General features: G+C 40.1%; 1 protein-coding gene across 8 annotated transcripts in view; it reads right to left on the bottom strand.

Moving 5' to 3' along the window:
* Positions 1-21,045, bottom strand: part of TUB (TUB bipartite transcription factor) — a 211,733-nt gene that overhangs the window by 9,919 nt on the left and 180,769 nt on the right. For 5 of the 8 annotated variants that reach the window (XM_038139857.1, XM_038139852.1, XM_038139855.1 and 2 more), the window contains 5 exons: positions 20,417-20,529; positions 19,324-19,438; positions 14,478-14,576; positions 13,907-14,078; positions 13,359-13,484 (listed from right to left, as the gene is read on the bottom strand). In XM_038139857.1, the coding sequence (XP_037995785.1) occupies positions 13,359-13,484; positions 13,907-14,078; positions 14,478-14,576; positions 19,324-19,438; positions 20,417-20,529 (625 nt within the window). Of the gene's footprint in view, positions 1-1,629; positions 3,922-7,957; positions 13,485-13,906; positions 14,079-14,477; positions 14,577-19,323; positions 19,439-20,416; positions 20,530-21,045 lie in introns of those variants that run through there. The other 3 variants (XM_038139858.1, XM_038139856.1, XM_038139854.1) reach the window with 2 other exon arrangements.

Genomic DNA, 21,045 nt, shown 5'->3' on the forward strand with positions numbered 1-21,045 from the left:
TCTGAAACAGAAATGTCTGTTTAGAGGAGCATTTTAGAAAAGGACCATCCAATGTGTGTCTCCAGCTTTCTCAACTATTAACTGCTCACTTCTACTAGAGAACACTCATCATTTGAAGAATCTGAAGGAGAGCCTAGCTGATCAAAATCAGGATTCTCAAAGAACTTTGATGAAGTAAGTAAATCAAAATCATAAGTCAGAACATCAGCAAAGCTGGGAATTTGAGAAAAAGTCACAGAAGCTTAGGTGGATGCCCACTGGAAGCAGTCAGGCTCTTTAAAAGCACACATTTCTTTACTTGTGATGTTTCCCACCTGGCAAATGAAATGGCTGTACTTTTTGCTAAAGCTAAAAGAAATAGTACATGTGTTGTTAAAACAAAGTATTATGATAAAACTAGATTTTAAAACCCACAAATGGGCTTAGTTCTCCCTGCATATTTGAGAATGGTTACAGATTGTTTCAGGCATTCCAGGGGATCAGGAAAAAAGCAAAAAGTAAGATCCCTGCTGGCCCCAAAAATACTCTAAAGAGGATTAGTTCTCAAATAGTATTTCAAAAACAGATAAATATCTTAGAAGTTTATGACCTAACTCTTTGCATTAGCAATTAGTGTCCATATCTTGGATTTTTAGTCTTCCAGCTAAGAATAAGGAAACCATGCTTACCTTTGAGAACACAGAACAACGTAGTGCAATAATATTCTATTTAAATAATATTTACTTGCACATTCTAATAAAAAAATTATAAAATCCTATGTTTCTAACCTCATGAATCACAAACACTGAGGAAGATAAGAGTTAGAAAATCATCTATATATCAATGGTTTTATACTGGCCATGTATTTCAAAGCAAATGGATGCAACACCAGATCAGACAGACTGAGCATCCCAAACACAGCTGGAAAAGTTGGTCTGGTCAAGTGATTCTTCTCAGCTTTGGAACTTCATCAGCTTTTTTTTTTGGGGGGGGGGGCACAGATTCCTAAAGAACAAATAGACTCCTCTCCCTTTTTCTCAGTGATCTTCCTGGGATGGCTTGGATAGTGCTCACAGACCCCTCCTCTTCTCTGTTGGGATCAAACACCTGCCCAAGTGCAAGATCACCCAAACTATATTGTTCCTGACAGAGGAAATTGTAAAAATACAGTTTAAATGGCACTGGAAACTCCTGATGTTAAATAACTCCATATGCAGTGGAAGTAATTTATTGAGGTGTTTCCAACCTTGGGTAGGGAAAGACGTTGTTGTTTCAAACAAAGTTTAATATTTCTGCACAGTGTTCTGTATTCACAAACACTAAAATCAGTCATTTACATACTGGTAAATAAATACATTTACTCCAGAATACCAAAGAGTTTCTTTAAAAAAAATTTAATTTGCAAAAGCACATTCTTGCAGGTTTATCTAAAACTCTCTAAAGTCTGAACAAGAAGGGAGATGCCTGGCTACTCAAAACAGGCCAAGATAGTCCTGTGTGCAAACAAGCCTGACATGTTACAGCTACGGTGAAAAAACATGACTGGTTAAATGTTAGTTCTCATAATTAGGTCATTTTTTGTCAAATTTGATATATTCCATTCTTTAAAACCCTGTATAATGTAAAGAAAATATAGACCATAACATATTCAAATTCTACTGTATAATATTGGTTTATTTAAGAAAGGCAAAGAGATGGATCAGAAAATGTTTACTATGGGAGTTAAAAAAAAATAAAAATAATTAATCTGCTTTTTCATTTTCTAGGGACAGAAACATTCATGTAGCACATTTTCTACTTCTTGAAGTTTAAGTAAACAAGTCAGAAACAAAGGTTCTTTTTCCTTACAGGCAGATATAGTCTCAACATATTCTAAAATGAGTATTTCTACAGCTGCTCCCAAACACTGGATCTTTCAGACTGTCATTAGTTGGATGAAGACAGTGTTGGAAAGTACCAAATCAGCTCAGTGGCTACTAGGAACTCTCAGAAATGAACCACCTCAAGAGTATGTACTGTCTGAGATACTTCCAAAGGTGCAACAAATTACAGAACATCCTCCACAGACATTTTTTGTTTTGTTTCCCTGCTCTTGAGTATTAAGAAATTGTTCAAAAAGGAGAAACAAAAGCTCCAGTCTTGTGATCATAGGGTAGATACTGGCTCACTGAGTGGATGAATCCTGCTGAAAAGTCAGCTCAAAGGAAAAGCAGATGTTTCTCTGTAATAGACACTCACATGGAAAGCATGAGAGAGAACAACTTTTTGTAATCTTTTCAGCAGAAAAAATTCACTTGCTCAAAATGATTTTAGAAGAGGTTCCAAATAACTGACTCTTACTTTGCAACAATTAACCCCAAGGCAAATAAATAACATGGTTTATCACTGTGAACAGAGGGGAAAGAAGATATCACCAAAGGAGTTTTCGTAAGACTGTATCCATATTTATAGGTTTGTGTGCACAAATTTTTGCACATCTAAACCTAGAAAATGTTGAGAAAGTCATAAACTAAATCCATCCCACACTTGAAACTGACAGTCCTGCTGGGCATGCATGCACGTCCCCTTTATTCTTGCATACAACTGTCAGAGGACCTGATTTTCCTGCCACTGAGCACAGGATTTTAATTTGAAATAAACTTAAGTTTCAATCATCAGAAAAGATGTTTACACTCGTAAGATAATAAAAAATTATTAATGCTCCAATATTTGTCTTTTTCATACATGTTTTTCAGTAAGCCGCTGTAAGAGGTTTGTTCCTTGCAGACCTTGTTTCTTAGGGAAACTCTCTGTGATTTGCTAGTTCTTGTGCAGGTTCAGTTCTGCCCCATTTTATTCCTTAAATCATGGACAAGGTTTTGTTTTTCTAAATGCTCTGTGGAGTTGCAGTAATGACAGCACTGGATTTGGCAGCACATTTAATGGAAAAGGTGAACATTTTTCACCAACAGATATTCTAGATCCTCCCTGTGTGGGGGGATTCTTCATGGGATGGATGTAAGAGCAAACTTTGGCCTCCCTTCCAAATCCAATTTCATGAAGTGTTCATGCCAGTAATGCCCAATTTTTGTGATGCAATTAAGCCCACATTTAAACAAAGACAAGAAGACACGAGGACTCTGGCAGGGACACACAAGTGTGGCATTATGGAGACACAACAGAAGTAAGAAAGAAACATTGGTTACACCAGCAGGCTTGGGATTAGGCCTGACACAGAAATAAATGGGTGAAGATGACATCATGAAGAAATCTGTACAGAAATTGAGCAGTTTAGATGAGAAAAAAATAGTATGGACAGAGCTCTCACCAATATAACACAACATAAGCAGTGACCATCAGTCTGTCACTGAACACTGAACCCATGACTCCCTCTGAGCAGTGCCAAGCAGTGTGCCCATGCATTCTCTGGCAGGAAATCACCCTGCTGCCATTCCCAGCACATCCCACTGCCCAGCCTGCATGCTGGACTCCCTCCACATCTGCAAATGGAGCTTGTTTGCACTTTGGTTTGCTTCTCTGCAACTGCACTCCTTGGATTCTGTGCTGCCTTTTTCAGGGCTTAGGGCTCAAAATAGTGCAAGCATAACAAAAAGGTGTTCTCTTCTGAAATGCAATGTGAACACAAGGAAAGTTCAAGTAACTGAAAGAGCCTCAGGTCCCCGTTTTTGCCTTCAGGAGGAGCTCTTTCTTCAGGATTGGGAGAGCTGTGACTTAATGGCTTCGGTTCAGCATTTTCTCTGCTAAGCTTCCATGCACGTCTCTGCAGCCGTGTCCTCTGACTGGTGACAGACACACAAGGTAGGGGACAGCACACGGGGACAAACATGCACTGTGACAGAGCAGGGTGACAGCGAGCACGTGAGAGCTGCATGGCTCCGTGAGAAACCCGCTGTGTGTGCTTTTCTGACACGGCTTGCATGAATGCTAAGAGGGGCTCTCATCCTCCAGATCCAGGCAGACAGAAATGAAGAAGAAAAAGAGAAAGGAAGATTATTTTCTGAGAAACAAGCATACCCTCTGATGGGCACTGTAAATAAACCTAGTTCTATGGGCATCATTTACATCACGCTCCTAGAGTCAAGCTCTGCTACACTAGTACAGCATCCTGGCAGCCACGAAATCCCAAGTAGAAAGCACACTGCTTAAATTCATCATACAGGTGGCAATACATCAGAGAGTGCTAAAAACTACTGCAGCAGGAAAACAGGACTTGGGAAACGGGGCCTCTACTGTGCAGGTGCTGAGCTTTGAGGTGCAGTTCAGGAAGCCAAAAGATGTGGTACAGTAAGTCCTAAGTGCCACCCTGAGAGTGCAGAGGGGTGAATCCCTTTACATGTTCACCGGGGCTTGGTCTGAAACCTGTTCAGCACTCTAAAATTCCCCAACGACCTTGAACTGCCCAACTTGATGAATACCCAGGTGGAAGATTATGCAACCAGAATTGAAGGCCACCCTACTTCAAAATGAGAACATATACACAGGGATTTAACACACTTTAATTCACAGATATTGACTTTATAGAGCTTTCACTGATTTAGTGTTCTGGAGTGTCCCCATATGGAAAAACCTGCACATGTTTGAAAGAAGAGAAGGTTATAGATGGGGTGGGGAAAAAAATAAATAAGGGAACTTAAAGCAAAAGAAGGAATTCCAGTAACACAGATTACCAAGAAGCTGAAAAGCATCTACCACCTGCAAGAAAGTGTTTGAAGTGATACCAAACAGGAATTCAACCTCATGGACTTGTGCAAGTAGTCCAAAAAACAGAATAAACGGTGCTTTTGAAAACAGGAGTGTTTTTTTGAAATAAAAGAAAACCAACAAAAATCTTGTCATAGTATCACTGGACTCAGTAACTCTTGAGTATTCCTCAGTCACAGCTATTTTCCACAATCAGCTTTTTGAGGTGACACTGAGAAATCTTGTAAGAGTACACATCACTGCTGCAGTCCTACTTTAAAGCAGAAGTTAGAATTAACAGTACACAGAATTTCTTTTCAGCCTACATTATAAAACACTGAATCCCCAACTAAAGACAATTAGGAATGAAATAGAGCCTCATTTGTTTTGTTTTGTTTGTTTGTTTTTTACTTAGGAAAACTCAGAGGGCTTGATTTAAATATTTTGCTGAGCAACTTTTTCAATTCCCGACATTTGCTCAGTGTTCCCATGTTTGTTTGGGGTCATTGTCATAAATTAATTAGCATAAAACTCTATTTCAGTGCAACTTAATTGCCTAATGAAAACTCTGTAGTTACATGGTTTGGTTTTCCAGTATTCTAAAGTGAAACAGTTTAGTCTTCAGGATGGAGTTCAAATGGAGACCCTCTGTCTCCTAGTGCTCACCCATGGCCACAGCTGGAACAGTAAGGAATAACAACATTCCTGGTTGGCAAAAAAAGCCTTCTGCCAATCCAGGCATACAGCACTGTGCCAGTGTCAGTGATTTTGTCTAGAAATCCTGTTTTTTTCTTGGATGAAAATTTATATTTTTAGTAACAAATACCAAACCCCATGTGAGGCAGCAGGAAATGAGGCAGAGCCTTTACTAGAAAACACACCTCTATTTGTGTTTAGTACTGGAAATTCTGCCCTTCAGAAGGAAATGTCGTGGTGCACAAACCAGCAGCACCATTAGGCAAAACCCAAGGAAAGCATATTATTATATAATATGCTGAGACAGACAGATGTAATATAATAGCTATGTTATGCTTTTTCCAGCAGGACTATCAAGCTCTGCTCGTACAACTGCTGAGGAAATTGCTGGAAAAAGCAGCTGCCTCTCAACCAAGCCCACATGGTACACCTCTAACTGCTTGAAAGACTATTTTATTTGAGCTTAAACCACATCTTTGAAAACATTTTTAAAATAGCTAAAAAATGCTGTAATATTTAAAGACACATCAGGATCAACAAAGTTCTACTTCTAGAAGGCTGGGAGGTTCTCCCTAGGGAAGAGAACAGGATGGTAATAACGGGGTTATCTTCTGCTGACCCAGACTGGAATGAAGGCCTCCTGCTACGAGGTGCCAGGGCTCATAACCTTGTTTGAACACTGAACATCAAAGGCTGGACTTGATGATCTTGGAGGTCTTTTCCAACCTTACTGATTCCATGAGAAGTGTCCAAAGCCCACTCAACACACTCTGGTTTCGTGTACCGGTGAGATTTTCTCCACTGGCAAAATAAGTGATCTCATGATGTAATTTTCCAGCACATCAAGAGTAAATGTTAAGATTACACTTACCTAGATAGTAGGCCTTAAAAAAAATAAAATTTGAAATTCAAAGGGAGTGAAAATATTCCTGCTGCTATTTGGTAAGTAAGTCAAGATAGGAAAGGTACACAATTTCCTACATGATATTCAAGAGTGCCTAAGAGAATTAAGAAGTGCACTCTTGCCAGGACTTTGGAATTCTCATCACTTAGTGTGTCCTCATCACACTGGCAGCTTGCTGCAGTCACAGTCTGGCAATCTGCATGGAGCTGCAGGATCAGGAGCTTACTAAAGCTTCCTCTATCTCCTAAATGCGAGCTCAAGCTGCAAACCAAGCTTAAGGAAAGAAAGTTTTGAACAAAAAATCTCTTCGCAATTTCATCCAAACTGTAAGCATTAAACCTAGCTAGATTTTAATGTTAAAATTTATAAAAAATGTTTATAAATTACATTCTGTTACTTCGAGAATTACTCTTACACTTCAAAAATTACTGACACTTCTAACGGTATTGTGCCAACTGGGACAGCCTCAGTAAGAAGCCACAGATGCAGGGTGAAATGTGAGAAACGCTGTAAACATCCCAGCTGAGTATAAAGGTAGTCAGAAATCATGAGTCTCATTGTTTTTAAATCAGATGTGCATGACAGAGTCAAAGTGGGCAGTAACAATAGTTCTGAACAACTGAGTCACAGCCAAGGGAAAGGAAAAAAGCAAACAAAAATACAAAAAGGCAATTTGCAGCACAACTGCCAAGTGTCTCAGTTTGCTACATAAAAGCATAAACAGGTGATTGCATTAACTGAACCTCTGCAATGTGTTCAGGAATAATAGTCTTAAAACAACAGATGCTGGGAAGTAAAACACAACCAACAACACACACTGTGAGAAGGAAGAGTGTATCAGATGGTCTGTCCTTACTGGTTTTTTCTGCACTTTTAGGGACCAAAAATAACACAAGGTAAAAAAATTGAAGCCTCACTTAAATCACTGACAAGAATTCAAGAGCATCAAGATTTGATCCTAAGAGATTGGTGAGTTATGTGGTTTCTACATAGGCAGCAGAAAACTTCATATTTTGGTTGGTTCAGGGAGCATTAAATTGAGTTCTGAGCATGGCAACACCACCTGTCACCCACCAGCCTCAAAGCACTCCTGGAAATCCTCTCAGCAGAACAGAGATGGACACAGCCACGCCAAAACCCAGGAGTTCCATTCAGCTCATTGGAACTGAGGCACAAAGAGGTTCCAAAATTTGCACGAAGTCAGACACTCCATTGGGATTAAAGCCCGGGTGACCCGATCCCCAGGCCTGTGTTTAACCAGCCTAGAAGACTGTGTTGACTTTAACACCAATTTTGACTCTTCAGGACTTTTTTTTTTTGCCTGTACCCAAGCACATGAGGATTCCAGGTACTTGTGAGGTTCTGACTGTCAAGCAGGACTTTGTTACAGTCCGTGTGCTTAACAAGCTTTTGTCAGAGTAATTTTCAAACTGCCACTGCAGACTTAAATAAAACCATGATAAGCTTCCAGTGTTATTGTATAATCCAATTATGATGTGAATAGGGAAGGTTTCTTCTCAAAAATGTACACATAATTTATCTGAACAGTGTCCTCTTCCTAGAGCCTTTCAGCAAACCAGAGTACTGGTCCCATTAAAGAGTTTGAGGAAAGCCACTCAATTCAAATCTTCTCAGTAAAGGCATAGATAAACATACCCTTACTGAAAAAGGGGAATCGAAAATGTATAGGCAGTTAAATAAAATACAACATACAAAATAAGTTTTAATGCATTTTCATCCAATATACAGGCATTTGTGAGTATCAGCTACTGAGCTATAGTTCATAGCAAAACACCAAAGCATTGAGATAGTTGTGCAAATTCTTTTCTTAGTTCCTTGGCGAGCAACAAAAAGAACTGAAGAATAACTACATTAATTAATTTCAAACACTTACAGAGCAGAACCCTGGAAGGTACTTTTTGTACATGAGGAACAACAGGAACCTGATTTCATTAAGTAGCACATACAACAGAAGCCTGCACCTACAGTTAGATTAACTCTACTGCAAGATTTATATGTAAAAAACTACTTTATTCTAGTAATCAAAATGAGGCCTTTTGAGAAATCTGAGTCATTAGCCCATAATTCTAATAAAGGTGACTGCTGTGCTGTCCTTAATTGCCAAGCAAAGATATCTGATTGGTGAGCACAGGCTTCTATAAAAGCAGGAAAAAATCTCACAAATGATGTTTTAGGAGAGCAATGGGATAGTATGGGGCAAATAGTTAGAATGTCACAGGATCAAGCCCAAAATCTTCCCTCTGACACCTGCAATACATTAGGAGAAACCTTCTCTGCCCAGAACACCAGGTAACTCCCTGTCTTGTCCTACTACAATAAACAAAGACAAAATAATCTGATATTGGTCTAGATTCATCACCCCTTCAGGGCAAAAACTCTTCTTTCCCCATCCTTGTTTTATCCTTATGTGAAATCCCAAATTATTTAATAATAAAATTTGAAAAAAGGTATGACACAAAAACTGAGAATGATTTTCCATAGTAAGGACTGGATTGATTTTCTGATTTTTTTAAAGGCATCACCCAGGTAGGGGTAGGATTTTAATAGCAGAAAAGTAGGTCTAATGCCCAATACTTTTAGAGAGCTCACTGGTGTCTCTGCTTGTTTAAAGCCCCTCCTTTCTTCCCCACATGGGCGCAAAACCTCAGAAAGTTTGAATTGATGACACTGGTTCCCCATGACTGATAAAACTCTGTGGTGTTATTTGACTCCACAATGATGTTTTTCAATTGTGCAGCCACCAGATTTTATTACAGAGCCCTTTTCACTCCAACTGCTTCAGTGCTAGGACCTCATGAGGACAGCCAGCTGGGAACTCCAGCACTATTGTAAGGCAACTTGAATAGCAAGAGATTTGCCCAGCAATTATTACAAAACCATTCTCACTGATTTCTTAACAGCAGAATTTATAACAAGAGCCTATGACATTACTGATTTATGTGCCATATATTATCCTACAAAAGGAACAGAGCAGTGCCTAGCTTCTAAAAAATAAACTATTTTAGGCCACCAACACAATTCAGCTCACAAAATCACTCCCAACCTTTTGAATAAAAAAATAAAAGGAAAAATAAGGCAGCACTACAAAGGGAATCTAACAGCCTGCCTCCAGGCTTGTGGACAGCTCTGCTCATTGATTTGCAACCAATGCTTTGGAAACTGAATGTTTACTGAGAAAAATTTTGATTATATTTTAGGCAAGCTTTTTTATCTGCTACCTTTTAATGTGTTAATTTACTCTACTGAAAAGCCAAAGGGCCAAATTCACCCCTCTGATAAGGCTTCTATTGTAGGAGCATCACTGAATGTGCACCAAAGGCATTATTCATCTCTGGAGAGATCACTGAGCAATATTGTCAAACACTTTTGAGCTGCACATCCTTGAAGAGCAGATAAAGGAATTGTAAAGAGAATGAGAAGGAACAGAACATCAGAGATGAAGAAAATTAGATAAAGGGCCAGGAAGAAACTGTTTGATGTAAACAGAGTGACAAGTTAGATTAAGAACTCTCATTAAAGCATGCAGCATTTGCCCATAAGCAATTCAGGCAAGGAATTTGTTTACAACTCTGCCAAAATCAACAGCAGATGCAAAAAATCATCAATATTGGGATTTTAAATAACATTAAATCTACCGTATCCAGACATTCACCGAGACTGTGTGAAGGAAATACACAGCTCGGGGCCATTCTGTTCTTTGTCACACTGAATAAACAAGGTTATGCCCTGCTGCACACTGAAGGCAGGCCCAGCAGAAGTTACTACCAGGAGTGTACCACTAATTACTCCTTGGTTACTTCAGTGTGCACGTGTCTCTGAAAATACTCACTAGTACCAAGATTTTATTACTGATGGGGAAGAAGATGTGACTTCATGAGGAAAAAGTAATTTCAGGTATGACAGAACTTGGTTTGACTTTTCCAAGTTAGGAGGACAAAATTTAGAGATGTGCTGGAAAGCTTGTGGAATCACCTTGCATGTGACCTTTACCAGAAAATATCCAGCAAAAATTATCCATCAGAAATTCTATAGATTCAAAATTAATCACTGAAACTGCTCCCAGAGCAGATGGTGAAGGCCAAGTGAATCAAACCCAGCAGCATGTTCAACAATAGTGAGGAATTAGGGTTTTGGCAAAGGGCATTAGGAGCAAATCCTGTTCTAACTGAACCAGATGTAATGAGAGTTCCTCATTCCTAGTCCCAGGTTAACATCCCCCTCTAGTGACCTCCATTTATTGTGGGGAGTTTTTCCCTCAGCAGCTCGTTGGCTGATGGCCCTGTACGATTTGTTAAGATGATGGGAATTTGAGTCACCACTTTCCTCCTGGCACAGTTACAGGTTAAAAAAAAATACCTGGCTGGGAAGAACATGCAGTGAGAGTGAAGTTACACAATGTGCTGGCAGCAGAACTGTCCCAAGAAGCTGAACTTGCAGCCTTTCCCCAGCCCCTCATTCTCACCCTTGTGCAGGAGTTCACTGCACATGAGTTCCCCTTCGTGCCAATTCCCTGGGGGGTCATGATGTGAGTCAGACCATTGTTACGATCTGGATTAAAAATAACCCTTCCTAAAGCAGCTCCACCACTAAAGCCAGCAGATTGTGTATTTGCACCGCGAGACACTCAGCTCCTTTGACACAGTCTTGTGCAGGGACAGAGGCAGAAAACTGTGTCAGGTGCCACTTTCTCAGTCTCTAAAGTAAGCGTGTGACTGGCAAGGCACAGAATTCAAGCCATGCAGATTCAGCCATTCCCATGCTGCAGAGCTCTTCAAATCCACATCGCACCTGAATGACAGCACTGGGAATTCCTGACTGGTTTTGCAGTAGTCCAAACAAAAAATTCTGGTGCTCACTGGAGCTAGTTTTTAAAGGCTGAGATGAGGTAAGCAAAGGCCTAAGGGCCTTCTCTGTAAAATCCAAAGTGAGATGACAGATGGGGATGTGAAACTGTGGGGAACCCCCAGCTACAGAGAAAAACAAAGCACCCATGTGCAAAGCCAAAGTATCGTCCTGCAGCTCATGACTCAGCACTTCAATCATTCATGGAGGGAACTGATGCTCCTTCCTCTCAAACAAAAGATGTCTTTCCATTTTATACCATTGCATGGAAAGGCTCCTTGCAAAAAAAAAATGAGGGAAAAAAAAAGACAGAGCTTCCTGTTAATTAAAGAGAATATTTGACATGCTGAGTCCATCAACAAAACACTGTTTAAAGCCAGCAGAATTTCTTCCCATAGATTGTTTAAAAGATTAGAAAAAATGCTGGTAATTATTTATTTTCATCTCTTATCTGAAATTCCTTTGTATACTGGGAAGGAGAGCTGAAGGCAAAGGTGAAGAGAGCATATTTCTTTTGTAAGTTGAAATGATACAGTCCAAATGGCACGACCTTAAGGAGAGCTTTATGGCCTGTCCCCTACAGTCAAAAAGGGCCTGTCAACTACGAGACAATCAGATTTGATCTCATTTTTACATTACATAATCTCTGGTTGTGCAGTGCAAGAGTTTAGAAGGAATAAAAAGGAGGGCCTGGATACATGCAGTATAAAACACAGCTACTACTTCACTCACATTTCCACACCCTTCTGGTGAACATTTAAATTCTATTACTCTGTGTGCCATTCTGGACAACATTGCACAGAAAATGGCAGCAAGACCATTATTTCTAAAGATTTGTGACCATTATTTTTACAATGTGCTTTCGAGTTGCAGCTCCTGGCTTTTGAAATGTTCAGGAGAGAAGATAACCATGGCTTGTTCTTCGCTTGTGTTTTGTTTTGAAATGGTATTTGTTTATATATTCCAGATAGATCAGAAAAATGGAGATGCAAAATCTGCACTATTTTAAGCTATTCTGTGTCCTGCCAGTGTCTCATTTGTATGCAGCATACACTAGATTTGCCTAGAAGGATTTAGCTCAGTAGCTGGCACATTTACATCAGAGAACAACATACACAGTTTCAATCGATTTCAAGCATTCTTACAATGGGAAATAAATATGAAAAGTGGTTGTTGCTCAAAGTTCAAAAAATGCGATCAACAAATTGGAAAAGCTCAAAAGGCCAGACAAATTTAATAAAATATTTCCATTTACCTTCCTCAGCTTTACACAGCCTGTTCAAAATAATAAGACTCTCTGCAGAGTGCCTTTATCCAATTGTTTATATCACTTCATACAAAATATGTGTTTGAATTACCACAGCAATACAAGGATATAAATTCCCGGCCCATGAAATGCCAAATTCAACATAAGTTATGCTTTCTTGGCATCGAGATGTTTTCCTTTTTTCTTTCCGTACTGCAAATACATTTCCATTTGAAACAAATTAAAAAGCATGTAGATGTTAAAACATAATGACAGCTTAGAATTCAAGTGACTTGTGCAACATTATTTTGTGCTTTCCACTTCTCCATTTCCTCCTACTGCAATTAAAATTCATCATGCCCTACTACATGTAAAATAGCGATGCATCAAGTTCAGTCCAGTAGAGGTTTTCAACCTTCAGACTCAGCTTTATACTACATGAGATCCTTGCACAATCAAAAAAAAAAAAAGAAAAAAAAAAAGAAGTGCATCTTTTTTTTCCTCATCTTTCTCTTATGCTGGATGATGTGAAGCTCTGATTAGTTGATGCAGGAATGCAACCTTGAGGTACGATTGCAGCCTCGGAATGATTCTTAAATGTAAAAAGAAATTTTTGGAGCGCTCACTCCCTTTCTGGATTTTTAAAAAAGACACCACTGTCATGGTGCTACTGGAGCCACGGTACAGTACATCATGGCACACATCCATAACATAACCAGGGACGTGAGAGACAACTCCTATTTACAAAACCTTGATGTCACTTCCAGAAAAATATGACAGAAAAAAAAAAAAAGGAAAATATAATTTCCTGAATGTCCTGAATTTTCAGATGATTCCTTTTACTTTCTCTTCAGCAACAGAGTGGTCCTCCACAACTGTATTTTTCCCTGACCTTTTTAGTATGGACCATAAGCGACACCAGCAGGAATTGGGAATCATATGGCAAACTGCTTCCTTCGAGAGGATGCTCACCCACGCCCCTTTACTCACAAGCCAGCTTGCTGTCAAAACTGGAAAGGGCAATGGAAAAGGCTTGTAGTGCACACATTGGGTAGTTGTAGTCCATGGTGAACACGTCCTCAGCCACGCGGCCAAACTGCATCACGATGTAGTCAGCTGCCAGAAAGGTCAGGAAAGGCAAAAAGCTTTACTGTTGTTTGCAGCCCTCACTAAATAAGTAGGCATCCAACCCTACCCTGTTGTCCCAGAGCCCAGAGCAACGAAATACCACCCAAACATGCTCACTCATCAAACTTCACAGCACTTATTCATGCAAGTGGGTGTGCTGATAGCAGAGCAAGAAGCAAGGACAGCTTGAGTGATAAAGGGTTGCAAGACTTGTTAGTGTCAAAAAAAATGAGGCATATAAAAAGTGCTTTTTGTAAGAACAGGGAGACGATGGCTTCTGTATAGACTGTTGAAGCCTCTTACACAGATCTCAATTAAACCCGTTCAGATGACAACTGTGAGGGCAGAATCCCTCCCAGACTGTGCACGCAGTGCTGCTCCTACACTTTCAGGCAGAGAGCTCTACTTACGATCATTATCATGGATAATTTGGAAGTTCTTCACCGAGGCCTGGGTGACTCGACCATGGAAATTCAGAACATAGGACTGGGTGTCATCATTCCAGACTGGGGTTTTGTTGTGCAGCTCAATGACACTCTCTGTGTTTTTGTTCTGCCACCTTGCAAGAAGCGTCTCATGTTCCTGCACACACGACAGACACACGCTTCAGTTCAACATGCTCACATGACAAAAAATGCATTAACAGGGAAGAAAAAATTCATCCATCCTGGCCCACAGACTAAACCTTCAACCCTCAAAACAGCTTCAATGAATGAAACCGAGAACTGTGAGGATCTAAATGCAGATGTGCATTTGAATACTTTCCACAGTATGATAAATGTTGGTTGTACCTTTTGTTACCAATACACTTTATTTGTAGAGCTTTTGTGAGTCACAGAAGCAGTCTCACATCCCATTGTTCTGCAATTGTTTGAATACCATTCTATTAACTTCTAGACCTTCAGAAATGCAAATAAAAACCCAACTCTACCTGAAAAAGTATTCAAGTAATTTTTAGTGCTGGCTGCTGATAAGACTTACATTTCGTGGCCTGATGGAAACTCTTTCATGATCCATATTCATTCCTGGTATGATCACGCTCATTTTACGAGGTCCTTTAAACCCCAGGACATTTGTTTCCTAAAAATGTTCAGAAAAGATTTCATCATGATCTTTATTTTTAAAGTTGATTTTTTCAGCAGAGAGATACTGTGACAGCCCAGGGAACTTATTTGTTAGTCAACTCAAAAAACATCTTGAACCTCCCACCTTCACTGGCACTGCCAAACATTCTAGCTTTGTCTCAGAAGCTCTAACAACAGGAAAAATGGAAACAGAGAGGTTTCCAAAAACACTCCTAACACTGGCTGCCAGCAACCTTAATATAATTTTTTTTTAAAAAAATCCCTTTGTTAAGAAAGGATATGAATTAACCAGATTGCTTGGCTACTGCTAGATCCCAAAATAAAGTAGATGCAATTTAAAAATCATAAAATGCAGTCACACTTTTTGATGCGAGACAAAATTAAATATATGGGATCAGCTCCATTTTTTCCAGAGCCAGCACAAAAGCAAACAAAATGCTAGTCAGAACATCTGATAGCAGTGCTGTGGTTTTCAAAGTTTGCTTAGCGATGACCACGGTAAAAAAGCCAAACACATTAGCATAATGGCAAATTTTCTAGCTATGAAGACAAGGAAAGTAAAGAAACCACATGGGCAGCAAAAATAAATCCATGGAAAATACAAATTCTTCCATTAAAAGTGATCTGATGCTTTCCTGACCAGCTTTTCACAAGAGAACCAGAAAAAGCAAAGAGCAATATTTTGCAGTAAAACCTGATTTTAGCATTAACCCAGTGAATGAAGCAGTGACACCTTGAAGACCCTCTCTTCATGTTTTGTGATAGCTTTTTTTCAGTCACATGTATTTTTTCTCCATCTGCCAAACTGAAATGAAGGGCTTTGGAGATGCACTGAGGAATTTCAGGAAGAACATTCCCATTGTTCCCAGCAACATACCACAGGATGCCAAGAACCAGACACCCCTAGGCTCTAGCTGCTGTGGCTTTACCACTGGGACATTTAAAAGTGACGAATTCAGCTCTCTCTGCTTTTACTTTTTTAATTACAATGTCCTGATTTCATGGAACATTAAACTTATTAAAACACCTCTACTTTTGCAAGCAAAAACCCATGCATCTCAACCCACTGGAAACATCTGAAAATACCCACCTAAAATACCTGCAGCTTTGCCATCATCAGACCTTTGAAATAACTTTGCCTGTTATAGAAAATCATCTGGAGACTTTCCACAACTCATTAAAGACTTGCATGCATGCAAGAGACATTCTACTGGATTATTTTACGGCATGCTCCTGAAGCAATCCAGGCATATTCATATATCTTCCTAACTCTACACATTAATGGGAGATTCTGCCTGTTTTCTCAATCATTTATGTCCCCTCCTTTGGCAGAGTAAAACGTGTTATCAGTTCAGTTGGTTCTGCATCATGGCAAGATGAAAACTGATATGACTGCCAGCAGATTTTATAAGGAGGAGAGAGTCAGCTCAGCAGAAGACAAGTTCTAAGAAAAGATTCATGCTTATGCTTATTTTCCACCAAGTACTGACAATTTTTGGCTTCTCTGCTATACCTTACAAGCTTTTTCTTCTCCTCGAGCTGCAGTTCTGCTATACATAATTAATTTAGATGCTGACTTGCTGAAGACACTGTTGAAGGTAAAATTAAATAATAGTGCTGAATCACTTCCCTCCCAACAAGCAGAGGAAAAAAACAGGACTGTATTCTTTGGGTTTACTCAGAAACAGGGAAATTGGTACCTCTGGCACATGATAAGAGAATGGTTACTAGTTGCACATTACCACCATCACCAATTATCACACGCTGTGCTGGCAAATGCTACCCTTTTTCTAAACTCACAGTGCCAAACTGAAATGATATAAACATGGAATATGTGAGGAAAATTATTAAAATTACCTCACCTCCTGCCTCACTCCCTGCTTCTCTTTTATTTCCCTCCTCCACTCTTTTGTGCGCGGAAATTTAAGACTACTAAGGGTATTATTAGGGGAACACAAACCAAATTCTGATTTCACGCCATTTTAATGCCACCGACAGTCTTGGCTTACACAAGAACACAAATACTGCTCACTGGCAGAGCCCTACTGACTCAACCAGGACACCAATGATTTTTATCAGCTCAGGACTTAGCCCAGGAATGCTGCACTCTCTGCCTTAGCCCATCCACTCAGTCTCACAATAAACTGGGCTGCAACAACACAGAGCCTCTCCCCGGGGCTGCCTTTAGAATATTGCATACTTTCAAATAGTTATGTAAGCACATTGCTTTAGTGGCAATAGCTGCCATGATAAAAGCAGCAAGGTGAATATCCCAGCAGCTCCCCGGAGATTCATGATTTTATTACCCCCATTTTCTTGCAGCCGCTTCCCTTCCTGGGCTTGTTTCACACAGTTGTGCCTTGTCCTTAATATTTCCTGTAGAAATTACCATTCCAAGGAAGGCCCAACTCACAGAACCCACAACACTGGAGGAGCACAATGCAAGTGATTGAGGCCTGAGTAGGAACACAGAGTCCTGCTACTGTACTGCAACCTGAGCAACACCTCAGAGCATCTATCAGCTGAGCTCACTGCCTGGAATCTGACACAAACTGAACTGAGAGATCCTATGGATCAGAAAATCCTTAAAATCCTCACAGAAAATCCTGCTACTAGTGGCACAGTTGCTCCTCACTGCTCCTGGATAAATTTTGCCAACAATTCTGCAATCAGCCATTAGGTGCTGCTGCAGGTTTATTAATAGGCTGGGCTGCCAACACAAGGGGAGTAAAAGTGGTCAACAGCACCCGAGGAAATTCTGACCTTGCCTAGCTCTGATCCTGTTGCTTGAAACTTATCTTAGGAGAGCCCTCACCACATTTATCCCACAGTCAGCCACAGATGCAGCACCAGTTTCTGCCTATATAAATTATACCTGCTGAGATGATTAAGCAGGTCATGCTCAGTAAGTTGGGTACAGCTTGATCTCCACATGGGTATTGCTCAGATGAGCTGAAGGACAGTGAGAGGCATAGTGGCGCTTCCAAAGTATTGTTTTTATAGCTTTTGCTGCAGGGGAAATCTCAGGGCAGGAATTAAAAGACTGCCTTAGGACAAGGGTGTTTCAGCTCTGCTCTTCCTGGCACTCTCTGCTCTGGTTCTGCTGCAGCCAGGAACAATAATCTCACTTCAGCAAACCTGGCTAGTTTGAAATGAAATACAATTCCAATTTCCTTTTGTCCTCTGGCCACAGCACACCTGCAAGCCTGCTGCCTTTCTCCATTAGTACCAAAATATCAATGGAACAAGTAATTTTCTTATACAAATGTACCAGTTTCAAACTGCTGATTACAGACATATAAAAGCAGCTTATCTCAGCCCCATTCTTCAAACAGTGGCTATGGTTTGGTTCTTTCCAACACCCATTCTTCTAATTACCTCTGCTGACCACAACAGCTTTTTATTTGGTATTGTTCATCATTCAAGTATTGTTTGTTGTTGACTTAAGCAATGCCTACATTTCTCAATATATAACTTTTTAAATTTGCTTTGGTTTTCTTTTTGCATTTCCAGTTTGCATCAGATTAGTTGCCTGGCTCCAGGGAATGCCATCCTATATAAACCAGTAAAACTACCTTTATTAAACATGTATGTTCTGCTAGGCTTCTACGGAGATTCAGTCAAAGTGACCTCAAACCCTGGAGTCTCATTTTGAATCCTGCAAGCTGGATTTCTGGAAATTCTCAGAATTTCAAATCCAACAGGAAGGGAGGGATATGGATCTGCTCATCTGCCACATTAAAACTGCATCCTAAGCAGCAAGAAAAAGAATGTGCTGGCAGCTAATACTGCCTTCCTTCAGAACTCCCAGCACTTTGCATGGAAGGGATGGCTCTCAGCTTCCTTGTTCCTGGAAATCTTCCAGATGTATTGCTCCCCACAGCCCAAAGCTCACCCTTCTGGGAACACATTCTATGCATACATGGGGTATGTGGTGCACCTCAGCCTTAGAGATTTCCAGGCATCCTTGATTAGATCTGGGCCGGAACTCTTCAGGAAAGTCATTCTTGGATATTTTTATCAAAGCTGTTGATTTGGGAAACCAAACAACTTTCTGTAACAGTGTTCATACCAGTTTTCACTAGAAGAGTTTCTTGGGCCCAAATATTTCTGGACGGAAAGAACACTCTCACCAAAAAGGTCATTCATCCAGCAATCGTGAAACAACAGCAACTGTGTTTCAAGTCTTGATTGTCTGCATTGCTCCTGACAAATGCTACTTACTCTCCTGTAAGAGCCTGGTTCCTCTCATTCAATCAAATTTTGGATTTTGCTTGGGTTTTTTTCCTGGTAAAAAGGAGTTTTAGAGTTTCTATCCCAATCTCAGCCACCGCAGACCTAGCTGTCAGCTACTAGTGGTTTGGATCAGAGAGGCCTCCTCCAAAACACAATAACAATCACACTTTAGAGCAGTAATGCCATGTGCACAGCTCTTCCCAGTTCAGGAGGTTCCCTCAGGTGGTGTCTGCAGGCTGTGATCCTACCCTTTCCAGAGGGTTATGTAAGAGCTCCAACACCCCCTTTTCACCAAAGGTGAGAACTGGGCAACCCTGTTCAGTGCAGAATGCTTTTCACCTCTACTTTGCACGGAGCCTCCTGGTTTCTCTGGTGGAGATCAGCTGCCTGCTTACATCAAACTCGGAATGCTGATTTACATAATCATAAGTGAGAAGGAAATTCAGTGTGCTGTTTCAGAAAGTGAGCTGCCCTTCCTGCGCGCTGTGCCTGTGAGCAGTACTTACATAACAAATAGCAGCTAGCTCCTGACGCAGGGTACTCGCCTCCAGGCTGGATGTTGTTTTCATTGGATTTACTCCATTGTCATAAACTGTAAACTTAGTTCCCATAAGATTTGATCTACCAAAAAAAATGGAAAATCCAATCACCATTTGTCAGCAATGCTGCCCGAGACATCTATCCTTTACTGCACTGTGGCCCTAGAGGAAAGGCAAATATTGGGTACAGAGAGTTGTTATTTCTAATCCCAACTACATGGCAACCCCTGGATTAACGGCCAAATGACAAAAATGTAAAGGTACAGTACAGAAGTGTATACTAAAGGTCCCTTATCATCATGCTGGAGATTTCTGATAACATCTTGCAAACTAGGAAATACAAGAAAGCTGTAAGGAAACACTCGGGTGGGGTTATTTTGTGTGTCTGCTTGGTTTTAAAATACTTACTTGCTACAAAACCATCTGCTTTCTTACCAGACTACTAAACCCTGTTAGAACATAGGGAGTGACTTTTATAAAGCCATTAGTGAGACCAAATCTTTCCTATTGCAATGGAAAGGAGTGCAAAATACAAAGCAGGCACAGATGATCTGAACACACACCCAGAGGGATCAACAGCAGACTGGCTGTACAACGTGTGGACAGACAGAAAAGGAACACGTGGTTCTGAAATAATTCCACTACCTGTAAATAACTATTTTGGATCTTGAGGAACAAGCAAAACCAAAGGGATTTTCAGACTGTGTAACAGTGCATTCCAAAGTATTTATATCAATAGAGGCTAGACACAATGTACTCATGTACTTCTGAAAATCCCATTAAGATAAGTTGTGCTGGTACACCCTTGAGAATTTGGCCTTTGAGCACTTAAGAGCTTCAGTCCTGCTGACTTTTAATAAAATGTGATCCTGTAAGTACTTGAGACATTTTTGAAAACATGCCTTGGATATTGGTGATCTTTAAGACCATGATCACATGATGTAGTCAAGCCTCTAACTAAGAAGACATGGTAAATTACAAGCTTCTTAATATCGAATGAACTTTGCATTATATTAAGAAGTTATCTTTGTTTTTATATCCTAGACTTATCACTGTTTACCTCAGTTTTCCAATAAAACTCTCTCCACCCCGAGACAGGTCAGTTGGGTCTATAGAGATGAGGTAATTAGAGGTTTTACTCTTCTTTCGTTTCCTTCCAGCCAACAGAAACACCTAAGCAATGCAAAAAAACCATATTCTAGAATGCTAAACGGGTTAGCACACACCACTTCCTGCTTTGATAGAAGCAAACCATAAGCAGTTTTTCTGTCTTCAAGCATCACTAGCAAAGTAGCAGATCATCTCCTGGGATTTAGCAAAACCAGGAAAAAAAATCTGGTAAGGGAAAATGACTTCTCAACCCCTCATTCCATTATTTATGGTTTAAATAATTAAATCTGATCTATTTTGTTAAATGTTTCGTTCTAACTTGCTATGGCTCTTCCAGCTGACTTGAAAGTAGATGCTTTTCAGGCCACAGAATGTAGAGAGTCCCAACTGCTGGCAGTCCCATAAAGGTGCACACATAATCCACACATGGATTATTTAAAGCCAAAGATTAAATATATGAAGAAAGGCAGTGGAAGAAAGTGATACTGTCATTTGGCTTTGGGAAGAATGTAGGGTCAATCTAGCAAAAGCAAAAATGTATTCAAAACATAAGATATACATTTTCTTTTTAAGACTCCT

The sequence above is a fragment of the Motacilla alba genome, chromosome 5 (genome assembly GCF_015832195.1).
Source record: "Motacilla alba alba isolate MOTALB_02 chromosome 5, Motacilla_alba_V1.0_pri, whole genome shotgun sequence".
NCBI lineage: Eukaryota > Metazoa > Chordata > Aves > Passeriformes > Motacillidae > Motacilla > Motacilla alba.